This window comes from Gymnoscopelus microlampas (assembly GCF_963454915.1).
Source record: "Gymnoscopelus microlampas genome assembly, chromosome: 11".
In the NCBI taxonomy this organism is placed as follows: domain Eukaryota; kingdom Metazoa; phylum Chordata; class Actinopteri; order Myctophiformes; family Myctophidae; genus Gymnoscopelus; species Gymnoscopelus microlampas.
Window position 1 is genome coordinate 18,451,978 of NC_139948.1, and position 18,317 is coordinate 18,470,294.

Below are 18,317 nucleotides of genomic sequence, written 5' to 3' on the forward strand. Positions count from 1 at the left end.
TGAGGAGCAGCTGGCTGAAGTTGTGGTTGATCCCAACCCCAACTCTAGAGCTGAAGCTGTGGTAAATAAGCCAATTCTTCTCTTACTCATTAATACTCTTAATGATGTCAATTTTTTTTTTAAATTATTATTAAAAGATAAATTGCACTGTACACAGCTGTTGTACCTCCTTGTAAGATTTCCAGCTTCGCTAGACATGTTGAGGAATGGTCAGACACAAGATCTTAGTTTAGGGTTGTCCGATATTGGCTTTTTTACCGATAACCGATATACCGATATTGTCCAACTCTTAATTACCGATACCGATATCAACCGATACCGATATATGCGGGGATTATTGTGATTAGGGTAAGCTCAAATTTCATATCACACACACCATATACAGTAAGAACTCCTGTAACTTATTTATAAAGCAAATAGCAAGTTTTTCAAAAACCGATACCGATATTTTCCCGATATCAATTTTTATGCTAATATCGGGAGGCCGATAAAATCGGACATCCCTATCTTAGTTTACTGTTGTTTTATTTCGTTCATTTGGCTGCCGGTACATAGCTACCACGATCAAAGCTAGAGTGGAAGAAGCATCTTCAATGTTAGCATGATAAAAAATACAATGTTTTTGTAAAACTGTAATGTCTGTAGATGTCTATCTTACAGGACATATAAAGTTCACACAATTATAATGAGGCGACTCCACAAGTTCTCAATCACACCTATCTGATTGCCTCAATATATGTCGCCTCAATCACATCGGGGTCACTCGTCGGAGGTAGGCATGTCTTTCTGCATAATTACATAGTTATAATCGTTTCCATATTGAAAAAAAAACCATTTTGAAATATTAAAAAAGTAAAAATAGCAAGTTAACAGAGTTAACAGAAGATCAGCTATTTCTGCTATTCTTACATGTATACAATTATTAAATATGTCAATAATGTATTTGTATATCTAAATTATTTTTCATATCTGTGCAATTCTTGATTAAAATTGCAATCTTGACAGCTGCCTTTGGTAAGAGTGGAGCAGGCATAGGAGCACTGGTGGCGTGTGTCGTGCTGACGGCAGGATTTGCTGTTGCTGGGGCAGTTTACCGCCACAGGCAGTTGGTGAGTGAATTCAATAATTTTATTATTGATTATGGCGGAGGAAACCATGCAAGGCACCAACCTGCTCATCGGGAGCAATTAGGGGTTCAGCGTCTTGCTCAAGGACACTTCGACACTAACTCTAGGGGAGCGCCCCAGCCCGGGATCGAACTGGGAACCTTGCGGTTTTCCAGTTCACTCTACCCGGCCACTCTACCCCTGAGCCACTGCCGCCCCGTGAGTTATCCCATTAAGACCGGGAAAGCATCTGTGTCATTTTAGATTTTAGCGTTGGCTATTCAAAATGAGCAGATATACAAGCTCACAGCGCGCCACTTTGTGCCACGCTGCAAGCTTGTACGTCTGCTATTTTTCCAAAAGTAGAATCATTTTGAATTACGAAAACGTATGAGAACTACTGATTTAGAAGGCATTTGTAGAATCTGCCTCAGGTCTTAATGGGTTATTATCAAGAAGGACAATGAGCCCTTCATCACTTCACCGTCCGTAAATCGAGAACGCAGCCGAGGGAATAGTGAACGGCGCCTTAAGTAGGGATGGAGCTCGTTAATTTTTATTGATAATGAGCACCTTATCGAACCTGCTTATCGAACCGAGCTTTTATCGAGCCCACTATCGATCTTTTTCTATTATTAAGAAAAAAGACGTGAGGCGAAAAATTCTGAACAGAACCGGTATCTTTTTTTATTGGCCAGTTGTGACAGTGAGTTTGTGGCTGACCACTATCTAAAATTAAATGAAGATGACAAAAGTAAAAAATATTTTTGCCTATCATTAAAACAACCATTCATATAATGTGCAATAAGTGTTAAATGGCTTTATATTATGAATAGTACTGTAATAATTACTATAAAATCTCCATGTCTCTTCAACTTTTTATAAACAAAAAATGCATAGTTATTTTTTCTATTCTTTTTTCTTTGTTTTAACCAAAATATATCACGTGCACTACATTTTACTAGGGCATTCAAATACAGTACTTTTCTAACAGACAGAAGGCAAGTGACCTTTTTACTTTTGGAAAATAATATTGAAGAAACGGTTAATGTGTGTACTGTCACTTTAAAAGCGCAATGTATACTTCATCGTACGACGGTGTCACGCACCAAACATGGCCGATCTCCAAGCTCACACTGCGTCTGTTCGCACCACGTTGTGAGCTTGTAGATCTGCCATTTTCGGCAACGATAGACTGAGGGACGGACAGCGCTGTTTGGCACAACTTGCAGCTATCAATACACTTTTAGACCAACATGTTTGTGCCAGCGTGGGTGATTAGATTTATTTCTTGATCGCCTCTTGTTTTGATAGTTTAGACATGACGTCATGGGCCGCTACACTCGATAACAGGCTCGACAAGCCTAAAGCTTATCGAAAACCGGGTCTCGATAAATTCATGCCCGGGTATATAATGGACCCGGTTTTCGAGCTCCATCCCTAGCCTTAAGAGACGGGCAACGCTCTCTGTCTGAAATGACAAAAGGGCCGTGGCACATAATGACGGAAAGTCATTAGGTGCGCTACATAAAAGCCTCACCGGCTGCACCCCAGTCATTATTCACAGAAAAGACGCAGCAGTTCAGCATGCTATTTTAACCACATACGCCTTCATTTTATACTTCGGCTATTCAAAATCAGGGTTAATATGGTAAAGGAGGTACTTTTTTAAACTTCTTTTTACAAGAAGTTTAAAAAAAACATGTCTCCAATCAAAAAACACCTCAATAATCATGTCACAACTTCAGAGACTAGCTGACAGAAAGAGGCCTAAACAAATCTGATATGGCATGCAAACATCTATGTAAAAACTATTTGTACAATCATCATGTCATAAAACCATAAACAGCCGACACAGCCAATGCTGTGAAACCCCTCCTTTTTCCCCGTGAACATTAGGACTAGGGCTGGGACTCGATAAAAAAAAATTAATCTAATTAATTAGAGGCTTTGTAATTAATTAATCGCAATTAATCACATTTTAATCGCATATCAATATTTGACCTGAGAACAGTGAAAAGCTATTTTTTCAAATGGATTTTGGCATACGTCTTTAAGTACATGTACTCTAGAACTGTACTTAAGTACAATTTTGAGGTATTTGCACTTGACTCTCGAGTATATCCAATTTCTAATACTTTTACTTCTACTCCAGTAACTCCACTATATCTCAGTGGCAAATATTGTACTTTTACTCCACTACAATTATTTGAAAACTTTAGTTACTAGTTACTTTGTAGATTTCGATTATTATTATAAAACATGTGGTGGTAACCATGTGAAAATAGCCGATCTACAAGCGCAAGGCATTGTGAGCTTGTAGATCTGCTATATTAATACCAACTCACTGAGCAACCAGGATGCCCCCATCCACGCCTGAGTGACTTTAAACATGATGAAAGCCATTGAATAGATGTAAGGCACCGTTTCTCAACGTCAGGTCCGAGGACCACCTGGAGTCCAAATGGACCTTCCGTTTCTGTAACTCTGAGGGTGTACAAATGGAACCAAATGGACCCTTATGGGTCCATTTGGTTCCATTTGTACACCCTCAGTTAAATAAGCACTGAGGATGGTGTACATCGGGGTCCCAGAGATAAAATAAAAATGGTATCAAATGGGTCTCCGTGGCCTAATGCATATCAAACTGGGGTCCCTGAAATTAAAAAAAGTTTGAGAATGACTGATGTTGGGTGTTTAAAAAAGAAAAGGGGGGGAAAAAAAGCAAGTGGCATGCTGTCACACAGCAAGCACTCTTGGATTACATCCATGAGCGGCTCAGTATGAGGTGGAGCCCCCTGCAGGCTTGCTGCTGTATCACAGCTCTGTGCTGGCTCGCTGAACTGCCAAACTCGCAGCAGCAGCCAGAGGATTCCGGTAGAAAGACGGGCCCTGTAATATGACACCCTGGGGGGGAGGGGCTCTGTGGCACTCTGTCAAGGGAGTGGGGGGGCGGGCCCTGGGACATTCTGCTCCTTGATTGGCCAGAGGCCTCGTGACGGGTTTAAATCCCCCACAGAGGCAGCGTGCTCTCTGTCAGCGCACCGGCAGGGAGCTGCGCAGCGATCTCAGCCCCTCACGCACACGCACACGCACGCGCGCGCGCAAGCGAGCAAAATGCAAAAATGGTTGATTGGAAATTATTGGAAGATTTTAGATTGATTAAATGTTTTTTTATATATATTATACATTTATCATGTATTAAATATTTTCTGAGAGATGATTTCTCTGTTGCTGACTTATCCACCTATTTTATACTTGGATAAGTCAGCAACACGAAAATACACCACAAAAATGGCTGATCCACAAGCTTGTAAAGAATCACAAGCTTGTAGACCTGTTTTCTTTTTATATTCTGAAAAGATAAATACATTTTCACCCTATAATGACATGGCCAACGAAGGGACGCCATGGCTAATGATTAATTGACCTACTGTAAAGAACATTCAGGGCATACTTGCCAGCATTAGCCATAGGTGGATACCACCGCAAGGTGGACCATTGCAGGATGCCCAGAAACCTATATAAGGCGATGAATGACCTATTCATCCCGACCCCTAGTGACCCATTCGAATCCCAACCTTCCCAAATCTGGAGATCCCCATAGATGGAGATAATCAACCTCCCCAAGTCTGACATCATAGAATCTCTCCTAGATTTCTATATATGGAGATAACTAACCTACCTAGCTCTGACATCAGAGAACCCCTCCTGGAACCCCATATATGGAGCTAACCGAAACGTCCAGGATTGACATCATAGTCCCATGTTTGGGCATTACTGACATAGCCCACTCCATATATAGATATGACTGACATCACCGTAATGACACCAGGGCTGCAGCCAACGGTATAAAAGGCAACGATTAATTGAGTTCCATCAGCGACCCCGAGCGACATTAACTCCTTCCAGAGAGAAAAGCATCAATACAACTCATCAGTAGTTGTTTTCACAGCCCTAAAACATTACATATCGGTTTAGCTACTTCTTGGATAATCTCATAGCGGCTTTCGGATCTGGATAAACAACCAGCCCATTATCTGTTTAATACCTACTGTCCTTTGTCACTCCAGCCATGCTGGGTTCCTCTGGATCCAGCCTGCAGAATGCCATCAGTACAGTGGGCACGGGCCAGCCCAGCGCCCCAGCCATCAACAGCTCTGCAACCCACATCGACCCCAGCTCCATGCAGAGGGCCTAAGCTGCCCTGGGCCTGCCCTACGGGAACCAGTCTCCCGTCCAGGGGCAGAACCAGGGCCAACAGACTCCCCAGGGGCCTCAGCACCAGCAGCTCCGGAACATCAACTCGCTAGGTAGGACAGCGGTTCTCAAACTTCTTTAACTCTGAGATGGGACCTAACCCATTCAATCCGGGGACGCATCTCTGTCATTTTAGATTTCTTTGGCTATTCAAAAATAGCAGAGAAAAACGAACATTTGTAACTCAAATCATTGCAATTTGCCATTTTTGAATAGCTAAAGACAGAGATGCCTTCCCGGATTGAATGGGCTAATGGATCCAAAATTCCAATTTATGCTTGTCTGCTCTACTTATCTGTGTGTGTGTGTGTGTGTGTGTGTGTGTGTGTGTGTGTGTGTGTGTGTGTGTGTGTGTGTGTGTGTGTCTCAGGCACTAACCAGATGAACCAGATGCCAGGGGGCATGGGTGTCCCCTCATCAGAGCAGCCTGGCATGCACTCTGACTCTCTACCTTCCACACTCAACAAGTGAGTCCACTCGTCCTTCCTGCCTCATATTCTGCCCCTGCGTTTATTTAAATGTTAAAGTCTTACTGTGTCACATCATTTTTAGCAGGCTTTGGCAACACCTCTGCCAGCTTTGCTTTCTGTTAGACCTGCAATTTCCAGAATTCGGTTTGATGTTTTTTTTGGGAAGTACAGCTCAAAAAGTAATGTGTCAAAAAACACATTTACCGTATTTTCCGCACTATAAGGCGCACCGTCAGTGCGCCTTATAGTGTGGCGAGAAAAAAAGGACGCTCTGCTTCTAAATTCCGCCGATTTTCGCCGTTTTTTTTTCCTCACGCTGTTAGATAAAGCCCCCAAGGTTGGTGCCCTGTGCTGCTGCGCTGATTTTATCCGCCAGATTGGGACGTTCACGGCATATTTTGCACCATTACGGTGCGTTCATCATCGGTGACTAGTGCCTCTAACAGCCGCTGCTGGCTGCGTGCACGCTTGCCTCTGCGAGGCGATGCGACGCGAGTCATATCTCTACCCCTGTGCCTAATGGCTGTACATGGGGCCGGCGGGTGCTTTAGAGTGATTGTGTGCGTGTGGCTTCAGGAAGTAAATTCCTAGCCTCGATCTCCAGGCTTTTATTTTTTAGTTTTGCTAAAAAATAAAAGCTTGGAAATTCCTGTCCCAGCTGTTGGTGCGCAAAAGCGCCTCGCGTCGCCTGATGTGGTGCGCATTTTTTATTTTGGGTGCGCATGCGCACCTGCGCACCAGTTATGTGCACCCCTGTGTATATCTATCTGCCTTGTGTTACCTATCTATCGCCTTGCCTAGTTGTACAAACTCTTGTTTTATTGTTTAATTGGATCTTGTTTATTCGATACACTTATTTATTTTTAGCTCTTGCTCATTTGATTTTCCTATTTGTCTCATCTGTTTAAGAAAGTAGGTAGCTGATATATTGCACTTTTAGCGCTAGGTATACTCTTAGTTGCTTGTTTTAGAAGAGAATGCACTTCTTCTGGTGATTAGTAGTTTTGTTCCGTACCTATGTCGAATGCACTTATTGTAAGTCGCTTTGAATAAAGCGTCTGCTAAATGACTGTAATGTAATGTAATATCTGTATATATATATATATATATATATATATATAATGCAACTATGCAAGCTCACAACGCATCTCTTCGCCTGTAAACATTCCCAAAATAGGGATGCCAGGTTGAAAGTGGTTAGCGACAGCATTTTACTTTCCAACCAATAACGTGTGACGTCCTCCTCTTGACCCTGCAGTCAGCTGATGCCAGATGGCTCGGTGGCAGGGGCCATGGGCAACCTGCCTGCGGCCACCCTGCTGTCTGCCACAGGGGTGAGAAAGTCCTGGCACGAGCACGTCACTCACAACAATTTCATGCAAAACTAGTAAATTGGTATTTTTTTTTATTTCTTCGTCTATAATGACATAGGGATTGATTATTAATTGAGGATTTTATTAAATGATTGATTATGGATTATTTATAATCAATCCAATCGATTAGTTCGATTACCTGTTGCAGCTCTACTTGGATCACTCAGGCTTTTTCCGTATATGAAGACAATTTACCTCAGCATGCAAAGTCCTCACTGTGTTCCGTATTTAATCCCCCACTCTGTCTCCTGTCTCAGAGTACAAGCCATATTCCCCACCCCAGACCCTGCAGCACTGAAGGATCGTCGGATGGAGAACCTGGTGGCATACGCCCGCAAGGTGGAGGGGGACATGTATGAGTCTGCTAACAGCAGGGTAATTCATTTGCTAGAGCCTCCGTTTGGACACTTTTATCTGCTCTGTGTTCATGTTTGTTTATTTATGTAGCACAGAAACTGCTATCAGAAAGATATGAGTTAGCACTGATGCTAATAAGGTGTCTGTTTTGCTTGTCTGATATCATTAGAGAACATAATGTTAGCTTCCATAGCATATGCTGATGATAGTCAATGGTACATATCTGTTGAACCAAATGATGCAGATGCCATAAGCTCCATGATCGCCTGACTGCAATCAATAAATGGATGAGTAATAACTTTGTAAAATTAAATGAGGATAACACAGAAATCATTTTATCTCAAGTAGGTTGGACTACTGCAAATGCACTTTTTGCATTGCAGTAGTGTGTCCTAAAAGTCCAGCTTATTCAGAACTGTGCTGCTAGACTGCTAACATAAACAAAAGAGCCGATCACTCCAGACTACACTGGCTCCCTGTGTCTTCCAGAGTCAATGTTAAAGTCCTTCTACTTGTTTATAAAGCCCTCAACGGGTTAGGGCCGGCCTACATCACAGACTGCCTGTTGTTTTATGTTCCTTCAAAGTTTTTCTTTTTTTTTTTTTTTTTTAATGCGAAGCACTTTGTTTGTCTTGTTTGCTTCCTTTTAATCCGTTTCCCGTTGTTTTTTTAATCCTTTTAATGGAACACTTTCAGCTGCAAGTTTTGTATGAAATAAAGTTTTTTTTTAAATGAATATTTAAGCACTGCATGAGCGCAGAGGATATTTCTTAGACCACAAAGCCAACATTGAACATATATTGCCCTGTCCCCCCCTGCCTCTAGGATGAGTACTATCATTTCCTGGCAGAGAAGATCTATAAGATCCAGAAGGAACTGGAAGAAAAGAGACGCTCGCGGCTGCAGAAACAGCCTGGCATGGTGGGCGCATCGGGACCCCAGCCGCCCGGCATGGCCCAGCCCAACGCCATGGGCCCTGGTCAGGCTGTTAGACCTCCCAGTGAGTACTGCCCACCTAGATGCTATTCATACATGTTTGAGAACATTGACTATACGCACTGTGGAGCTCATTTGAGTTACAGAAAGCGTCATTTCCCCCCACCCACCGAGTATGACATAAAAGCAAAATGGCCATGTGAATATGGTCGATGAACACGGTTTTATCTCTCCTCCTTCTCTCAGATGGACCTGTGCCTATGCCCAACGTGCCAAATCAGATCATGAATCGTATGCAGGTGTCCCAAGGTACGTGCGCTCCCTTCTGCATTCATGAACTATCAATTTAGTATTGCAGTCCTCATATAATTGGTTGTCCTTCAGAACTAGCCTAACCTAGTTAAGTCAGAGTTATTTTACAGTCCACTTTATACACAGGCAAAACTCACAGGAGACTTGCACGAGAAAAATAAATAGTAAATTCCCTTTTATAAATGAAAGACTGATTGATTATAAGACAAATATAGTAAGTACAGTAGCTTCACACTTTGCAAGTTAACCCGCGCACCTGTGTGGTTTTGTTTAACCAGAGTCATTATCCTAAATGAACAACATTGTCGGGGCTCTTATGATTAACCAAGCCGATTTCAGTGACTCCGCGAGCTCAGCAGACCATGGAATATTTAATTACAACAGCTCAACAAGCTCTACAAGCTCACAACACCAGCGATGCAACTGTGAGCATGTAGATCTGCTATTTTTCAAACAGTACTTTTACTTTTGGTACTTTAAGTATATTTTGACGCCAATACTTTTGTACTTTTACTCCAGTAACATTTTGAACTTGTAACAGAGTATTTTTACATTGTGGTATTGTGTGCTACACTGCTACTTTTACTTAAGTAACATATCCGAGTACTTATTCCACCATATTAGCCTAATATTAGCCGCTAGCCCTGAAACATGAGCGTCATGTGAACCATGGCTAGCCGCTAATATGCTTGGTATTATCGTGCTTAACAAAAGCGACATGTTTTCATCTTATCCTTATTGTTTTTTTTAGCTTTTAGTTGTTTTAATGAATGCCTGAGGAAGATGTTTAGTGAGCAAAACGTTGCTATAGTTGAGCTCCTCACAGTGTGTGGTTTATTGATCTTATCTTTCCTACGCACCTGTCAGATGCTTTTAATCTAGATGTGCCAAAGCTTTTTAACAGTTGTTATTTGAATGAACACATATATTGAGCAGGATACTGTCACAGAGAAGGCCTACACCATAGAACAGTGGTTCTCAAACTTTTTCATGTCAAGGACCCCCAAATTGACACTTATTAGCCCGCGGACCCCCATTTGAAAAGATAAGTCAGGGACCCCCATAAGAGAAGATTTTTACGGCTCTCTAGCAGTGATTCTCAACCATTTTAACTTCAAGGACATCCATTAGGCTACGGACCCCCATTTAATGGCATTTATATCTCTTGGGACCCCAATTCATATTGTAAAATCAATGTTAATTTAACTCTGAGTGTCCAAATGGAACCAAATGGACCCTACTCCAAACTCCATTTGGACACTCTCAGAGTTACAGACCCATAAGGGTCCATTTGGTTCCTAGCCATCATTTAGCTGGGGACCCCCTGGAACCCCCTCAAGTACCCCTGGGGGTCCCCGGACCCCACTTTGAGAAACAATGCCATAGAAAAACAGGCCTAAGGGTAGCTCTGGTCCATAGTGTTAGAAGTACTCCTCCTTGTAATGCTATGGACCAGAGCTGGCCTAATAGAAAATAATTCAAATACAAACTAAATCAAAGGAAAGCAACATTCTAAGTCAGACAAAGCAAAGGAGCAAACATCAGCCTAAATATCTTTAATGTAGTATTATTTAGGCTGATCCACTTTGTTATTCTAATAACCTCTTTATAGTTTATTTATCAAAGACTGTCAACCTGTACATACTGTATAAGCATTTGAACTATATAATGACATAAATAATATGCAAAGCATCATGGGTTGATGGTTTCATGGTTTCTCGTTTCTCTCCACTTTGAGGAGGCAGAGAGTAAGTAGAGGAAGAGGTCATTGTCACCAACCTCATCCTCTGCCTCAAACTGGGTGGAGGGTCAGTGAAATGTACAGAATGTCATGTGACATCACTTGGGCCATACCTGTGGTCTGGCATCTTTAGCCCACTGACTCCCAGTATGCTTGACATTACTGCTGACCATTTTCCAAAAGCTAGTTTGATTGATTTTAGAGGAAGCCAGTGGATTCCATACATTTCAGTACCATATAGAAATCAACTCACAGAGACTATTAGTTGATAAATAATCCACCACACAAAATATCAATGATGCAGATATTCTTTGTCAAATTGTTATTATAATAGTATTAATACCCTTTAATGCATTTTAAAATGAGGATTAAATTGAAACGCCGAGCTGAAAATAGTCCTTAGAGAAAAGATTGACTTACAAACAAAATTCAAATGTCCATGACTTACTAACTTACTAACAAGGATCTTTAGCAAACTCAGTTATTCAGGTAAGCTCTGTAACGTAATGACTTTTGAAAAATGTAAACAAACGCGATGAGAGTCGATCTACAAGTTCACAACGTGTCGCAAAGTGTTATGAGCTTGTAGGCTATTTTTTATTAAATGGGTTAGGGAAAAATGTGGAAAATGTTTAAACATTTTAACAACACAAATCTTGTACGGGGATCTCTGGCACAAAATATCTTCAGATGAGGGGTATGCGGCCAAATACATATTAATTTGTGGGTCCTTGACATGAAAAGGATTGAGAACAACCGCTTTAACTGAATAACTGTGTAATGTTAACCTGTTTTGTTTGTGTTTTATTTCCCCCATCAGGAGCACGTAGTGAAAGAGGACCTGCTCAACGCTCTGCGCTGTGAATTCATCAACCGGGTCAATGAGGTGGGAGTGGATGTGAACAGAGCCATCACCCATCCTTACACCCAGAGCCTGGTCCAGTTTGTGTGCGGTCTTGGACCCAGGAAGGGCTCTCAGCTCCTCAAGGTGTGTGATCATTGTTCAATTATGTTATGTCAGGAAGAGCGCCTATGGGGAAAAGCCTGGTTCAGATGTAATGGGGTTGTGGAGCAGGTCATGTTATGAGGGAAAGTTTGGTAAATATGCAGTTCAGTTTCTGAATTGACTGCACTGGCTACATGTAAGAGATTTCAGTTTCTGAACTGCATATTACTTTACCTGCCATACTGCTATATTAGTGTGCCTGGTTTTGCAGATCATCCATTTAGTTTTCTTGTGCCTTTTCAGATTCTGAAACAGAAACAGAAGAACACTCGTCTGGAAAACAGGACCCAGCTGGTCACCATGTGCCACATGGGGCCCAACGTCTGCATGTATGACAATCAATGAAACTTTAATAAAACTGTTAATATGGAATCTATACAGTCTTTACATTATTTTTGTTAATATAGACAAATGTTGCATTAGAATAAAAAATAACAATCAGTGTATGGGTGTGGGTAATAAGAATTAAATAGAATCTTTATTCCTATATTAACGACAGGGAACGTGTACAGGTTTTCTTTTCATTCATATAAACACACATGAACATTGATCAAACAACAACAAACAAAACAAGAAACATTATGTAGCCTACTTGAATCCACACTGTCTGTAGTACAGTGGACAGGTTTTAAAATGTTTGTCACTGTAGCCTCTGCCACTAACAACAATATCCAGTTAGACAAGAGGACAAACCAATAACTGTACTTCATTTGAAAGAGACTGACCATGAAACAAAGACATTTCATCCAGGTTAATTGCACTCCTGACAAAATCTTGCATTTCAAACCGGTATGATTTTGCTTGAGCGAGACACACAACCCTCAACATCTTTGGAGATCAATTGGAATTTTTTGTTACAGGAGAGTATTAAAACATGTGACCACGCCACCACAGAGGTTGTGGGTTCAAATCCACGTGGTGCATCCGGCTTTGTCGAGCGTCTACACCAACACATTTGGCCTGTGTTCAGAGGAGGGAAGCCGGGCGGGGAGGGTGATATTTGTCATTGCATGTAATCCCACAGGCTGGGGCAGCACCTGTAAGCAGGGAGTGTTGGGCGGGAGGAGTAGGACAAAGGCTCTACGTCCTCCTGGTGGGGGCCCCTCACTGGTAGGTGAGTCAGTAGGATGCAACAGCAGTGACGACACAGAAATGTGTGTGGGGAGGGATCAATTGGCATAATGACTCAATTGCTCTTGTGGTCATGTAAGTTACAGGAGCTGTAACTTATCTTTTGTCCCACATGTAGTATGTGAAAATATTTCAGTCCAGCTTTAAACAAAAACATTGATAGTAAACAGTGAAATCCTCTGCTCTTCATAGACTGGATGAATGAGGACACCTGGTGGTTGTTTGTAGTTACTGCATTATGTCAAAAGGATGGTTGATTCTATGATGGTAACACTTTACTGACATGACACCTGTCATAAACATTTCACAGAGGAGATTGTGTGCACATCTTGTACCTGTATTTAGGCCAGGTGCTGGACATCAAGGCAAGAATCATGGATAAGAGGGTAAAGCATCCTCACACTGGTTTAAACTGGAGGACTTGATAACACCACCGCAAGGTGGACCATGGCAGGATGCCCAGAAACCTATATAAGGCGATGAATGACCTATTCATCCCGACCCCTAGTGACCCATTCGAATCCCAACCTTCCCATATCTGGAGATCCCCATAGATGGAGATAATCAACCTCCCCAAGTCTGACATCATAGAATATCTCCTAGATTTCTATATATGGAGATAACTAACCTACCTAGCTCTGACATCAGAGAACCCCTCCTGGAACCCCATATATGGAGCTAACCGAAACGTCCAGGATTGACATCATAGTCCCATGTTTGGGCATTACTGACATAGCCCACTCCATATATAGATATGACTGACATCACCGTAATGACACCAGGGCTGCAGCCAGGGGCCATGGGCAACCTGCCTGCGGCCACCCTGCTGTCTGCCACAGGGGTGAGAAAGTCCTGGCACGAGCACGTCACTCACAACAATTTCATGCAAAACTAGTAAATTGGTATTTTTTTTATTTCTTCGTCTACAATGACATAGGGATTGATTATTAATTGAGGATTTTATTAAATGATTGATTATGGATTATTTATAATCAATCCAATCGATTAGTTCGATTACCTGTTGCAGCTCTACTTGGATCACTCAGGCTTTTTCCGTATATGAAGACAATTTACCTCAGCATGCAAAGTCCTCACTGTGTTCCGTATTTAATCCCCCACTCTGTCTCCTGTCTCAGAGTACAAGCCATATTCCCCACCCCAGACCCTGCAGCACTGAAGGATCGTCGGATGGAGAACCTGGTGGCATACGCCCGCAAGGTGGAGGGGGACATGTATGAGTCTGCTAACAGCAGGGTAATTCATTTGCTAGAGCCTCCGTTTGGACACTTTTATCTGCTCTGTGTTCATGTTTGTTTATTTATGTAGCACAGAAACTGCTCTCAGAAAGATATGAGTTAGCACTGATGCTAATAAGGTGTCTGTTTTGCTTGTCTGATATCATTAGAGAACATAATGTTAGCTTCCATAGCATATGCTGATGATAGTCAATGGTACATATCTGTTGAACCAAATGATGCAGATGCCATAAGCTCCATGATCGCCTGACTGTAATCAATAAATGGATGAGTAATAACTTTGTAAAATTAAATGAGGATAACACAGAAATCATTTTATCTCAAGTAGGTTGGACTACTGCAAATGCACTTTTTGCATTGCAGTAGTGTGTCCTAAAAGTCCAGCTTATTCAGAACTGTGCTGCTAGACTGCTAACATAAACAAAAGAGCCGATCACTCCAGACTACACTGGCTCCCTGTGTCTTCCAGAGTCAATGTTAAAGTCCTTCTACTTGTTTATAAAGCCCTCAACGGGTTAGGGCCGGCCTACATCACAGACTGCCTGTTGTTTTATGTTCCTTCAAAGTTTTTCTTTTTTTTTTTTTTTTTAATGCGAAGCACTTTGTTTGTCTTGTTTGCTTCCTTTTAATCCGTTTCCTGTTGTTTTTTTAATCCTTTTAATGGAACACTTTCAGCTGCAAGTTTTGTATGAAATGAAGTTTTTTTTTAAATGAATATTTAAGCACTGCATGAGCGCAGAGGATATTTCTTAGACCACAAAGCCAACATTGAACATATATTGCCCTGTCCCCCCCTGCCTCTAGGATGAGTACTATCATTTCCTGGCAGAGAAGATCTATAAGATCCAGAAGGAACTGGAAGAAAAGAGACGCTCGCGGCTGCAGAAACAGCCTGGCATGGTGGGCGCATCGGGACCCCAGCCGCCCGGCATGGCCCAGCCCAACGCCATGGGCCCTGGTCAGGCTGTTAGACCTCCCAGTGAGTACTGCCCACCTAGATGCTATTCATACATGTTTGAGAACATTGACTATACGCACTGTGGAGCTCATTTGAGTTACAGAAAGCGTCATTTCCCCCCACCCACCGAGTATGACATAAAAGCAAAATGGCCATGTGAATATGGTCGATGAACACGGTTTTATCTCTCCTCCTTCTCTCAGATGGACCTGTGCCTATGCCCAACGTGCCAAATCAGATCATGAATCGTATGCAGGTGTCCCAAGGTATGTGCGCTCCCTTCTGCATTCATGAACTATCAATTTAGTATTGCAGTCCTCGTATAATTGGTTGTCCTTCAGAACTAGCCTAACCTAGTTAAGTCAGTTATTTTACAGTCCTCTTTATACACAGGCAAAACTCACAGTAGACTTGCACGAGAAAAATAAATGGCAAATTCCCTTTTATAAATGAAAGACTGATTGATTATAAGACAAATATAGTAAGTACAGTAGCTTCACACTTTGCAAGTTAACCCGCGCACCTGTGTGGTTTTGTTTAACCAGAGTCATTATCCTAAATGAACAACATTGTCGGGGCTCTTATGATTAACCAAGCCGATTTCAGTGACTCCGCGAGCTCAGCAGACCATGGAATATTTAATTACAACAGCTCAACAAGCTCTACAAGCTCACAACACCAGCGATGCAACTGTGAGCATGTAGATCTGCTATTTTTCAAACAGTACTTTTACTTTTGGTACTTTAAGTATATTTTGACGCCAATACTTTTGTACTTTTACTCCAGTAACATTTTGAACTTGTAACAGAGTATTTTTACATTGTGGTATTGTGTGCTACACTGCTACTTTTACTTAAGTAACATATCCGAGTACTTATTCCACCATATTAGCCTAATATTAGCCGCTAGCCCTGAAACATGAGCGTCATGTGAACCATGGCTAGCCGCTAATATGCTTGGTATTATCGTGCTTAACAAAAGCGACATGTTTTCATCTTATCCTTATTGTTTTTTTTAGCTTTTAGTTGTTTTAATGAATGCCTGAGGAAGATGTTTAGTGAGCAAAACGTTGCTATAGTTGAGCTCCTCACAGTGTGTGGTTTATTGATCTTATCTTTCCTACGCACCTGTCAGATGCTTTTAATCTAGATGTGCCAAAGCTTTTTAACAGTTGTTATTTGAATGAACACATATATTGAGCAGGATACTGTCACAGAGGAGGCCTACACCATAGAACAGTGGTTCTCAAACTTTTTCATGTCAAGGACCCCCAAATTGACACTTATTAGCCCGCGGACCCCCATTTGAAAAGATAAGTCAGGGACCCCCATAAGAGAAGATTTTTACGGCGCTCTAGCAGTGATTCTCAACCATTTTAACTTCAAGGACATCCATTAGGCTACGGACCCCCATTTAATGGCATTTATATCTCTTGGGACCCCAATTCATATTGTAAAATCAATGTTAATTTAACTCTGAGTGTCCAAATGGAACCAAATGGACCCTACTCCAAACTCCATTTGGACACTCAGAGTTACAGACCCATAAGGGTCCATTTGGTTCCTAGCCATCATTTAGCTGGGGACCCCCTGGAACCCCCTCAAGTACCCCTGGGGGTCCCCGGACCCCACTTTGAGAACCAATGCCATAGAAAAACAGGCCTAAGGGTAGCTCTGGTCCATAGTGTTAGAAGTACTCCTCCTTGTAATTCTATGGACCAGAGCTGGCCTAATAGAAAAATAATTAAAATACAAACTAAATCAAATGAAAGCAACATTCTAAGTCAGACAAAGCAAAGGAGCAAACATCAGCCTAAATATCTTTAATGTAGTATTATTTAGGCTGATCCATTTTGTTATTCTAATAACCTCTTTATAGTTTATTTATCAAAGACTGTCAACCTGTACATACTGTATAAGCATTTGAACTATATAATGACATAAATAATATGCAAAGCATCATGGGTTGATGGTTTCATGGTTTCTCGTTTCTCTCCACTTTGAGGAGGCAGAGAGTAAGTAGAGGAAGAGGTCATTGTCACCAACCTCATCCTCTGCCTCAAACTGGGTGGAGGGTCAGTGAAATGTACAGAATGTCATGTGACATCACTTGGGCCATACCTGTGGTCTGGCATCTTTAGCCCACTGACTCCCAGTATGCTTGACATTACTGCTGACCATTTTCCAAAAGCTAGTTTGATTGATTTTAGAGGAAGCCAGTGGATTCCATACATTTCAGTACCATATAGAAATCAACTCACAGAGACTATTAGTTGATAAATAATCCACCACACAAAATATCAATGATGCAGATATTCTTTGTCAAATTGTTATTATAATAGTATTAATACCCTTTAATGCATTTTAAAATGAGGATTAAATTGAAACGCCGAGCTGAAAATAGTCCTTAGAGAAAAGATTGACTTACAAACAAAATTCAAATGTCCATGACTTACTAACTTACTAACAAGGATCTTTAGCAAACTCAGTTATTCAGGTAAGCTCTGTAACGTAATGACTTTTGAAAAATGTAAACAAACGCGATGAGAGTCGATCTACGAGTTCACAACGTGTCGCAAAGTGTTATGAGCTTGTAGGCTATTTTTTATTAAATGGGTTAGGGAAAAATGTGGAAAATGTTTAAACATTTTAACAACACAAATCTTATACGGGGATCTCTGGCACAAAATATCTTCAGATGAGGGTTCTCCGGCCAAATACATATTAATTTGTGGGTCCTTGACATGAAAAGGATTGAGAACAACCGCTTTAACTGAATAACTGTGTAATGTTAACCTGTTTGGTTTGTGTTGTTTTATTTCCCCCATCAGGAGCACGTAGTGAAAGAAGACCTGCTCAACGCTCTGCGCTGTGAATTCATCAACCGGGTCAATGAGGTGGGAGTGGATGTGAACAGAGCCATCGCCCATCCTTACACCCAGAGCCTGGTCCAGTTTGTGTGCGGTCTTGGACCCAGGAAGGGCTCTCAGCTCCTCAAGGTGTGTGATCATTGTTCATTCATGTTATGTCAGGAAGAGCGCCTATGGGGAAAAGCCTGGTTCAGATGTAATGGGGTTGTGGAGCAGGTCATGTTATGAGGGAAAGTTTGGTAAATATGCAGTTCAGTTTCTGAATTGACTGCACTGGCTACATGTAAGAGATTTCAGTTTCTGAACTGCATATTACTTTACCTGCTATACTGCTATATTAGTGTGCCTGGTTCTGCAGATCATCCATTTAGTTTTCTTGTGCCTTTTCAGATTCTGAAACAGAAACAGAAGAACACTCGTCTGGAAAACAGGACCCAGCTGGTCACCATGTGCCACATGGGGCCCAACGTCTGCATGTATGACAATCAATGAAACTTTAATAAAACTGTTAATATGGAATCTATACAGTCTTTAAATTATTT

General features: G+C 41.6%; 1 protein-coding gene across 1 annotated transcript; it reads left to right on the top strand.

Annotated features, from left to right (window-relative positions):
* Positions 1-5,747: 5,747 nt before the first annotated feature.
* Positions 5,748-18,263, top strand: LOC311054638 (uncharacterized protein; the record flags this gene model as incomplete). Its single annotated transcript, XM_084070644.1, has 13 exons — positions 5,748-5,833; positions 7,095-7,178; positions 7,467-7,584; positions 8,392-8,566; positions 8,749-8,811; positions 11,037-11,044; positions 11,376-11,543; positions 11,805-11,890; positions 13,829-13,946; positions 14,753-14,927; positions 15,110-15,172; positions 17,737-17,904; positions 18,166-18,263. The coding sequence occupies 12 exons, from the start codon at positions 5,748-5,750 to the stop codon at positions 17,778-17,780; spliced, it is 1,188 nt and encodes a 395-aa protein (XP_083926770.1). The 3' UTR covers positions 17,781-17,904; positions 18,166-18,263.
* Positions 18,264-18,317: the final 54 nt, after the last annotated feature.